The 10,077-nt window shown below is 44.1% G+C and overlaps 1 protein-coding gene across 5 annotated transcripts in view; it reads right to left on the bottom strand.

Moving 5' to 3' along the window:
- Window positions 1-370: 370 nt before the first annotated feature.
- The window catches only part of XPO7 (exportin 7), an 86,203-nt gene continuing 76,496 nt past the window's right edge, over window positions 371-10,077 (bottom strand). For 3 of the 5 annotated variants that reach the window (XM_054560910.2, XM_024250573.3, NM_001132470.1), the window contains 7 exon segments: window positions 8,251-8,333; window positions 7,783-7,997; window positions 7,414-7,552; window positions 4,793-4,953; window positions 3,754-3,852; window positions 3,058-3,185; window positions 503-2,102 (listed from right to left, as the gene is read on the bottom strand). In XM_054560910.2, the coding sequence (XP_054416885.1) occupies window positions 2,009-2,102; window positions 3,058-3,185; window positions 3,754-3,852; window positions 4,793-4,953; window positions 7,414-7,552; window positions 7,783-7,997; window positions 8,251-8,333 (919 nt within the window). In that variant the 3' untranslated portion in view covers window positions 503-2,008. 5 annotated transcript variants of the gene reach the window in all.

Here is a 10,077-nt window from a genome sequence, read left to right as displayed (position 1 = left end):
GGTACTCTGAATACATAGTACAGGCCTTAGAAGTAGTCTCTGTTAACAAGTGTTCCTCGTTTGATAAATCTGGCCTGTGAGGTCTGCAGCGTATTCCAGGGGGATAACATTTGCCCCTGAACTTGTCATAGTCTAATGAATGAAACCCAGCCCACATCAGAGAAGCTGATGTCAGAACATCAACACGCTGGGCTTTCTTCAGTTGCTACTTGTCTGCTAGTAGCCACGTTATTATCTGAAAGCTAACAGAGAGGTAGAATGGCTTCTGCTTTATAGCTGTGGACAACAGCATGTGACTGGTTTTGTTGACAGAGATATATCAATCACATTATACTTTTGAAAGAAACTGAGTCAGACTCTGTGCAATGAGAAACAAGTCAATTTGATCAGGTGGAGGGGCCCCTGTCATTCACGGGCTTTTAAAGAATGTTTCACACATCTTCACGTGTTTTGAGTGAGACATGTCCTTGGACGCACACTGGACATGATTGCTGAAGCCAGGTCAGTAGAAACCATTGAAGTTTTATTGGCGGTCACAATGCTTACACTGTATGCAGCAAACACCCTTACAAGTCTATCCGCAACCTGATCACGCAAGAAAGGATTCATCACACAGTCGCCAGAGGAGAAGGAAAAAAAATTAACAGGCTTGTTTCTGGGGGTAGAGGAGAGAAATAAAAATAAAACCTAATTGATGAGTGTCCCGTGGGCAAGAGCTGAACTAGAGATGTGTACAACTAGCAGCAACAATTGTGGAAAAAGTACAAGGCAAATAGCTTTCTCCATTAATTTTCCTCTGTAGGTTATTATTTTTTTAATATTCAAAACATTTATTATGGTTTTCATTTTATAAAAATGTATATTTTTTAAGGGGTGGGAGAATGTTAAATACTTCATGCTAGGTAGACCTTGTTATTAAGAACCCTTCCACTGTAGTAACTTCCTCCAGTTCATACATTCATGAGTGCAGGGTACATATATAAATATCCACACGCATACATCCACACACACTGCCTCGAGGGCTGGGGAAGACTAAAATTTATTGGCCACACACAGCAGGGCCTCTGGTGGACTCACCCACATTGCTCCCCAGGAGAGCAGTGGGCTCACTTCCTTCTCTCTGGTCTCTCCCTTCACAGAGACCAAGAACCCTACAACATGTCGTTAAATCCAACTTTTAAAAGCAAGAGGCATCTGTCTGAGGATGAGGGTAAGCAAAGTAGGAAAGAGGATGGAGATAAGAACACCAAACACTTTTAGCTGGAGTTATTTATCACTGTAAGGGGCTAGGGACCCAGGGCAGAATCTATATGGTCCAAGGGGAGGGATGGTGTTCTGGCATGGCTTAGAGTTCCTAATAACAAGGGTTAATACAGTAACAGGAATTGATCATTTCTGGGTGAGGACAGGGCAATACGAAAAAATATACATTTGGAATTTTAGCTTTTTTTTTTTTTTTTTGCCTCTCTACTGTGTCACTAAATATATCTCTGCACTCTCACACATCCTTGTCCAGTAAAGCTTCAGGCCACCAGAATACACATTTTCTTCACTCGCATACACAACCCCTCACATCAGCATTGGTGCACTAGACTCTGTAAAAATTTTTCAGTCACACTTTTTGTTTTTAAACTTGAGTCAATATAAACCTTGTTCAAAATGTTATGAAAAAATGTACATGTTTATACAAGGCAGGTTGTGGCAGGACACTAGGGGTTCTCCCCACTTGGGTGGCCCCAGGAGGAGAGGCTGGAGTCTCAGTTTGTATCTCTTATCTCCTCCCACCACCCTTCCCACCCAGGCCCCCAGGAACCAGCAGCGCCCTGCCCCCTAGTGAGTGCACTCACACCCCTATTCCCTGGGGAAGTAGCTAGTTGACCTTTGCCATTTTCCCCACACCCCTGGAGAAAAGAGCCAGGATCAGCCAGGCCCTCTCCCTTGCAATTGTTCGCCCCTCTGGGCCAAACCAAAGGGACGCTGCTCTGTACAGGTAGAGTCCAAGGAGGTGTCAGCTCATCATGTCATTGCTATTCACGCCATAAGTGGAATTCTTCATCGAGTCGTTGACTTCTCGACGGAATGCTGACAGGTTCTGGGTGAACCTGCAGAGAGGATGCATGTGGGTTGGGGGAGGAGAGTCGGGGGGAAAGGTATTTGCCTAACATTTTTTTTTTTTAAAGCATGGGAAGTAGAATGTATGAACTGATGGGTTCTGTTTCAAAGATCAGTTAATTTCAGTCTTAAGACTCTAAGAGAAAGCTGGCTTAGAGATCTGGTCAAATCTGGGGCCCTGAGGGCTACCTTGGGCTCATGGCAGCACAAAAGAAATCTCACTGACAGAGGCAGGAAGTTGCCCTCACACGTGAGGGCAGTAAGCCAATGAAGCCATCTCATTTCTTAATGCAGCAAGACCAGGTGGTGAAATGCTATGCTGTCCAATAGGGCGGCTGCTAACCACATATGGCTACCGAGCCCCTGAATTATGGCCAGTGTGACTGAGAACATGAATCCAAATTAAATACAATTTAACATTCAGCTCCCCAACTGCATCTGAATTATAAATTAAAATGCCTTGTTTTAAATTAATTAAAATTAAATAAAATTTAAAAGTTAATTGCAAAGCCCAGATACTCAATGCAGTTACTGGAAGGTCCCTAGGTGTGTTTGAAACAATCTGGGTATTACAGGAATCTACTTTGTCAACTGTAAATTTATGAAATCTAAATACAGATCAAGTATTTCTGATGAAAACATATGAACTGAGATATGCTGTTAAATGTAAAGTACACAGGATTTTGGAAATGTAGTACAAAAAGAATGTGAAAACCCACAATTTTAAAATATTGATACACAGAATATTTTAGATACAATGGGTTAAATAAAATATATTATTAAAATGAATTTTGCCTGTTTAACATGGCTCACTTTTCTATTGGATTGCACTGCTTTAGATGGCCTCCAAACACAGATGTCAAAGACTTTAAAGGAACTGCCTGTTTCGTTGATTTGAAAAATAGCAATTGTCTGAGATTTCTAGGCAGGACGCTCTATACTCACCTGTCTCTGTTTTTCGTAAGAAGATTTCGCTCGATGCCTTCCATCAGGTTCTCAAAACACAGGTGCATGGCCTGCTGCTTCTCTGGTGGCTGGCTGTTCACGATACTGTTCCTTAGGTCAGAAAAATACTGTGGGGCAAGGAGTGGAATAGAAGGTTAGAGAAGCAGGGGAAGGCAGATTAGCCCTCCGTCATCTGCAGGGTTGAAGAATGTTCTTCTCTAAGGAGGAATGGAATGTCTACTAAAATTGGACACTTAAGAAATTCAGGCAAGCACTTGTGGGATAATATGGCTTCATCCTACTATCAAGAATTTTTAAATTGTAAAGCACTTTAAAAGGGTCATCTGATCCAGACCTTTCTTTTACCGGAATCTCAAGACTTGTTTATAGCAGAGCTAGAACTAGAACTTAGGTCCTCTGATACCCAGGTACATTATTTCCTTGAAAGGTTTCTCTTACTGCCTAAGGGAAACACTCCTTTATCCTGTGTCTGTGAGCTACCACACGTGCTGACTTCTAACAGTTAAATGAGTATGTGATACTGAAAGCACAAATGGGACATGCTCAGTAAATGACCCATTTTCCCTGTTTCACCACCGTGGGGTGTTTCTATACACATTTCTCCCAGTGCTTGGTGATAGCAAGTGCGTGGTTGCCACTGCTTCTGGGTTGGCACCAGGGAGCTGGCTCTCTCACCTTTTCATTAAGCAATATCAAGCCAAGTAGTGGTCGGGACATAGACCACTGGTTCCTACAGTCTTCAAAGATGATGATGTTCAGCACCGTGGACAGCATCTGAAAATGGAGAATTTCAGGCAGTGACCTAATGTACTGCTACCCAAGATAAAACGACAGATTCCAAATACAGGAGTACATTAGGCTGAAGGCCTTTTCTGTATAGGGTAAATCAGACAAATAGTTTGTGAAGCTTCATCTGAGTCTTCTATTTCAAGGTCACCTTTTCTTCTAAGATACTCATTTCCTTTCTTGTTCTTAAAACTGGTTTGAACTTCACTTACAAATGGATCCTTCCAGGTCACCCTGGTTGTGGGGAATGGGATGGGGTCACGTAAACAAAATTACAGTAAGCAAAACCACCTCGCATGATCCCTTCCAGGTACTCGGAGTTGACAGCTTTATGACATCTTGTGAATGTAATGGAGTCCTGAATTATTTCACTGCTTCTTTAGAGAACGGTGTGGACAAAGGTAAGACTGGCTAAAATCTCAATAATTACTGATCCCATTTCCTTATCTATTTTCATCTAGCGTGTATTTCTGTAAGTTACTTCAAGGCACATACAAATAAAATAAGGGCAAGCATATGGTTTGATCTCTCTGTGGCCAGTTATTTCCTTCTGTCTTGCATTCTTCTTCCTGTTTTGTAAACAGGAACACAAGCCTTTAGAACGCTAGATGCTGCTAACTCCTGCTCTATTTACAGCAGTGGGTGAGCAAAGTAATTTTCACATAAAGAGGATAGTGATCATGAGACAGGTCCAGGGCATAGGGGTCACTGTGACACTCAGAAGAATAATCCAGAACCTGAGTTTTTTCTACATCCAGTGATTACTTGGCAAACTCAAAATCCACTGCAACTTTAAGACACGGACTTCATCTCAGCAGCAGGAACCTGATGAGATGTTATGTTAATCGTGTGTGGGCTCCCCTGTCTTGCAGAGGTCCTTCCTCTGTCGGACACCCCATCACTGTCTCCTAAGCCTCCACTTTCTTACCTGCTGGATCATCTCTGGATGCTGCTGCATGATGTGCAGAAAGCGGTCGCTCTCCTGGTTCAGGGGTGTGGTCCTCTTCTTGGTGCTGCGTGACAGCTGCTTGAAGAGGTATGTCACAATGTGGTCCAGGCAGGAGCAGCAGCCTGTGCATACCATGGTGTCTGCAAGAAAGAAAGGTAAGGGTAGGACAGAGCTGCTGATGGTGGCCTGGACAAATATGGACTATCTTTGGGTGAGATCCATTATGGTACTGTGGCCAATTCAGCCAAGGCGGTTGCTCAAGATGACTCCTGTTAACCTCTTACCCTCATTGTACAGTAGGGCTCAATTTCTAAGTTTGAAAGTGAGTATGTGGTAATAAAGAATATTGAAATTATTGGCTCAATGTGTTGTGGACGTACGTACGTCTTCTGCTTCACACAAAATAACAAATAGTTTGATTCAGCAAGTGCTGCTTTTGTGCCAGATATTGTTCTAAGTACTTTATAGGTGTTATCTCTGATTAATCCTCTCAAGAACTCAGGAAGTAGGTTTTCTGTTTTACACATGAGGAAACCAGAATTAGGAGAGGTTATGTACTGGCCTAAGGATCAACTGCTAGTAATTGCAGGAGCTGTGATTAGAATCCAAGAAGCCTGGGGTATGAGCCTACACTCTGAGTTACCAGTGGGATGTAATTAAACCCAGAATGATGTAGCCTCTGAATGTTTATGGTTTGTTAGAACAGGGTGTGCTGTATTATCTGTTTATCTCCAAAGCATCTCTCGGGGGAGCTGCAGACTCATCTATGCGTCTTTACAAAGGGAACAGTACAGCACAACCTGTGGACAGAACTCTGATGAGGTAAGGCCAAAGCACTAAGGGGCTGAACCCTTAAAAGAGTAAACAAGTCTCTGATTCCTACGGGACTGACAGTTTATGCAAAGGTCCCTTTACTTTCTTTTTTTTTTTTTTTTTTTTTGAGACGGAGTCTCGTTCTGCCGCCCAGGCTGGAGTGCAGAAGTGGCACGATCTTGGCTCACCACCGCCTCTACTTCCCGGGTTCAAGGGTTCAAGTAATTCTTCTGCCTAAGCTTCCAGAGTAGCTGGGACTACAGGTACGCACCACCACGCCGAGCTAATTTTTGTACAGAGACAGGGTTTTGCCATATTGGCCAGCCTGGTCTCAAACTCCTGACCTTGTGATCTGCCCGCCTCAGCCTCCCAAAGTGCTGCGATTACAGGCGTGAGCCACTGCGCCCGGCCAGGTCCCTGTATTTTCAATGAGACATAAAAAAGTCTTCCAAAGCAAGGGCTGATACCTTGATTGGACTGTACTAGATATGGCTATGCACCCTGATAGAATGACAGCAGAAGTAAATGTGTATCAAAGTGGCACAGAGGCATGGATAATTCACCACAGTTGACAATCCAAAAGTCAGTCTATGTGTATTTGCAATATATCATCACTATTTGGCAGGTGACTTAATCTTCCTACTTATGTTTTGCTCAGCCTAATATAAAAATGTGTTTTATTCTCTGAACACATATACCTACTAAAATTGTTGGGCCAGGCACGGTAGCTCATGCCTGTAATCCCAGTACTTTGGGAGGCCAAGGCAGGCGGATCACGAGGTCAAGAGATCGAGACCATCCTGGCTAACACAGTGAAACCCCGTCTCTACTAAAAATACAAAAAAATTAGCCAGGCATGGTGGCGGGCGCCTATACTCCCAGCTACTTGGGAGGCTGAGGCAGAAGAATGGTATGAACCCGGGAGGCAGAGGTTGCAGTGAGCCGAGATCACACCACTGCACTCCAGCCTGGGCGACAGAGCCACTCTGTCTCAAAAAAAAAAAAAAATTGTTGGAAGGTAGCCTAGAAACAAAATGGTTGACAGGAACCATATGGACTAGGATGAAAAAACTTATGGAGCTAGCTGCATGAAACCTTTCCCCAGCTTCCACGGCCCTCAGGACAGAATTCAAACAGCCTAATACGGCTTACAGGCGTGCCCCCTTCATGATCTCCAGATTTGCTCCTGCTTATCTCTAAAGCTTCATTTCATTCCTAACTCCTCTGGACTAGTGTGCCAGCCATCTGGATTTCCTGGTTCTTTCTTGCCTACAGGTGCAAGTGCTTGCTGTCTCTGCTGCTAGGAACCCTCCCTGGCTAACCAGGGTAACATCTGTCCAGCTTTTAGGTTTATGCTTTGATGCCAAGTCTTCCAGCCAGTCTTCCTTGATCCTGACCTCCTCACAACCAAGACTCTAGGTATTCTTGAGGGCTTGTGTAGCACTTTGTACTCACCCCTACTGTAATGTTTAAGTGGTAAGTATGGTAAACAGGCAGTTGTTTGTTCATGTGCCTGTTCTACCCACCAGATAAGCCCCTTAAGGACAGGGACTATATGCTGTTAATTACCGTCTCCTCAGTGCTTCTACAGGGCCTTGTACTTAGGAGAGGAATCAGTGAGTGTCTGCTGGATGAGCATGTGCTGTGCATTATATACTCTATTGTTATGGCCAAACCCCCAAGGCAGTGGTGATCTTTTTGGACACTGGGGCAAGATTCTCTCTTTCTGTTTAGTTAAGTGGTAAAAAACAAACCCACCAACTCACCCACCCACCTCAGGTGCTTACCAAGTGCAGTAAGTCCTTCAGAAATGGAAGAGAGAATATACATGATGACGTGAGGTTCCAGGCTTGCAATAAAGTTCATATGGTCCTGGGTCAGGACTTCCAGTAGTGAATAATAAGACTGGCTGAGCTTGGGGTAATCCTGTGGGAGAGGAGGAGGAAGAAAATCAGCTTAGGCACTATGCACTCCAGCATGCAGGGTGACAATCTTAAATAGCTTAGCTCCTTTTAGTTGGGAAAACAGAAGACTTAGTTATAGCAAAAGGAGCTAGCTTACATAGTTTCTCAAGAACAGTGTTCAATCAGGGTCTCAGGTTAAAAAGGCTGAATGTGATGAGGAACAAGATTGTGGCAATGCAGTGTAAGGCTTACCAAGAGATCACTGTGGGGAATAGAGAGGAGCAGCTTGATGAAGGTCTGCAGAGCATTGTCCAGGGCATCGTCTCCATAGAGACGAAAGACTCCGAAATTGACGTAACTCCCACTGAGAGCAGCCTTCAGCATGGAGAAGCAGATGGAGATGCCCTTGAGCTTCAGAGCATAGACCTGATCCTTTGGGACCTCTCCTAGTGTCAGGATGCGATTGCCTGAGTAGACATGTCATATATGTTTATTCAACCACATTAGAAGCACTCGTTTAGATCAGCCTTCCTACTCCAAAGGCATACAAATTCCAGCAGGCCCCTGGTGACAGGTGGCACTCTAATGCACATGTATTAGCATACAATAGGAATGCTGTCCTGGCTCCTGCCAGGGCTGGCCGGAGACCCACATGCTGCTTACAGTGTGGTGACTGAGCTGGAATTAACTTCTAGAGGCATGATTATCTGAAGCACTTACCATACATTGTTATCATCTTGCTGGTTTCTCGGAAGAGTAGGATGCCATTGGGGGAAGAGACATCAAACTGGAGTCGCTGGGATCTGAGCAGAGAGCACAGGAGGAGAAAAAGTCAGAGGTGTTTTCTTGGAAGACTGGGGTACTTGAGGCTCTCATCTGAGTACCTTGGGTGATCCTGCATTTACATTAAGATAAGCAATTGCCTATCCTAATATGTGAATAACCAAGTTATAGATATTTAACCACGAAGTAGCTTCTATCTTGAAGATCAACATGCTAGATTCAGATTCTGCTGCTCAAATTAAAAACATTTATAAGAAAAAAAAAGCAGCAGTAGATAAAATTACTATTTGAAAATTCTCAACTGTATTTGATTAAAGTATACTTTCTTTTTTTTTTGGAGATGAAGTCTTCCTCTGTCGCCCAGGCTAGAGTGCAGTGGCGCGATCTCGGCTCACTGCAACCTCCGCCTCTCAGGTTCACACCATTCTCCTGCTTCAGCCTCCCAAGTAGCTGGGACTACAGGCGCCTGCCACCACGCCCGGCTAATTTTTTGTATTTTTAGTAGAGACGGGATTTCACCATGTTAGCCAGGATGGTCTCGATCTCCTGAACTCGTGATCTGCCTGCCTCAGCCTCCCAAAGTGCTGGGATTACAGGCGTGAGCCACCGCGCCCGGCCTTGATTAAAGTATACTTTCTACCCGTCGCCTCTTGATACTAATGCAGAGCCCTTCAGCCATTAGTTAGCATGGACCTTTATGGCTTCAGTGGCAACTGAGGGAGAGGGGCCAAAGCATTGTTACCATTTTATATGAAGAAAAGATGCATAGGGACTTGGAATGGTCCAAAAGAAGCCAGACAGAGAAGGCCATTTGTAACCATCTTGGTTTTAAGTTCCTGACTCTTTTGTCTGCTCTACATTTTGATGAGCTTTATTAGATTCAAGTTGGTAAGACCTCAAAAGCCCAGAAGTCCTTCCTCCTTCCTCCCCCCACCACACTGAATCCATCAACATCTAACTCTAAAATAAACCCCAAATCTACCTTTCCCTTACATTCTCTCTGCTTCTACTCTTACCTGCCTTTAGTCCCATTCTTCACATGGTAGCCTTTAAAAAACTTAAATGAGATCATTTTAATCCCTTGCTGAAAACACTCTAGCGGCTTCCCATGGCAATGAGAATAAATGCCCACTCCTCACTACTGCTGTGCGAAGGCACTAAATGATCTGGCTCTGCTCACTGGTCTGACCTGCTCCCACAGCCTCCCCCCACCAACCAGGCTCCTGCCACAAGTCCCAGCAAGCTTGTCCTATCTCAGGACTCGTGCAGATGTTTTCTGTTTAGAAGACTCCTTATCTTTGCAGGGCTACCGGAATCTTTCTTGTCATTTAGATCCTAGTTAACATTACCTTCTCTCAGAGGTCTTCCCTGACCCTCCTGTCCTTCAATTCCCCTCTATTTTACTGCCTTGTTTTATTTTGTTTCATGGCACTTAGTCACTGGAAAGATCTTCCATACTTGTTTTTATTGTGTGTCTTCCCCACCATTTGTAACACCAAAGAGGGTAGAGATTTTGTCTGGCATAGTGGCTAGGAAAGTTTGGCAAAGAGTAAGTGCTCTCAAATATCTATTTTGTAAATGAGTAACTCTTGAATATAAGTCTCCTGGGAGGTTATAGCCTCTTTAAGTATTACCCACTCCATAAGGTTGTTTTAAAACTCATTAATTCTGCTAGGCGCGGTGGCTCACGCCTGTAATCCCAACACTCTGGGAGGCCGAACTGGGCGGATCACCTCAAGTCGGGAGTTCAAGATCAGCCTGACC

Source organism: Pongo abelii, chromosome 7 (assembly GCF_028885655.2).
Source record: "Pongo abelii isolate AG06213 chromosome 7, NHGRI_mPonAbe1-v2.0_pri, whole genome shotgun sequence".
In the NCBI taxonomy this organism is placed as follows: Eukaryota; Metazoa; Chordata; class Mammalia; order Primates; family Hominidae; genus Pongo; species Pongo abelii.
The sequence above is the reverse complement of the archived record's forward strand: the minus strand, read 5'-3'. Positions and strand labels throughout refer to the sequence as shown.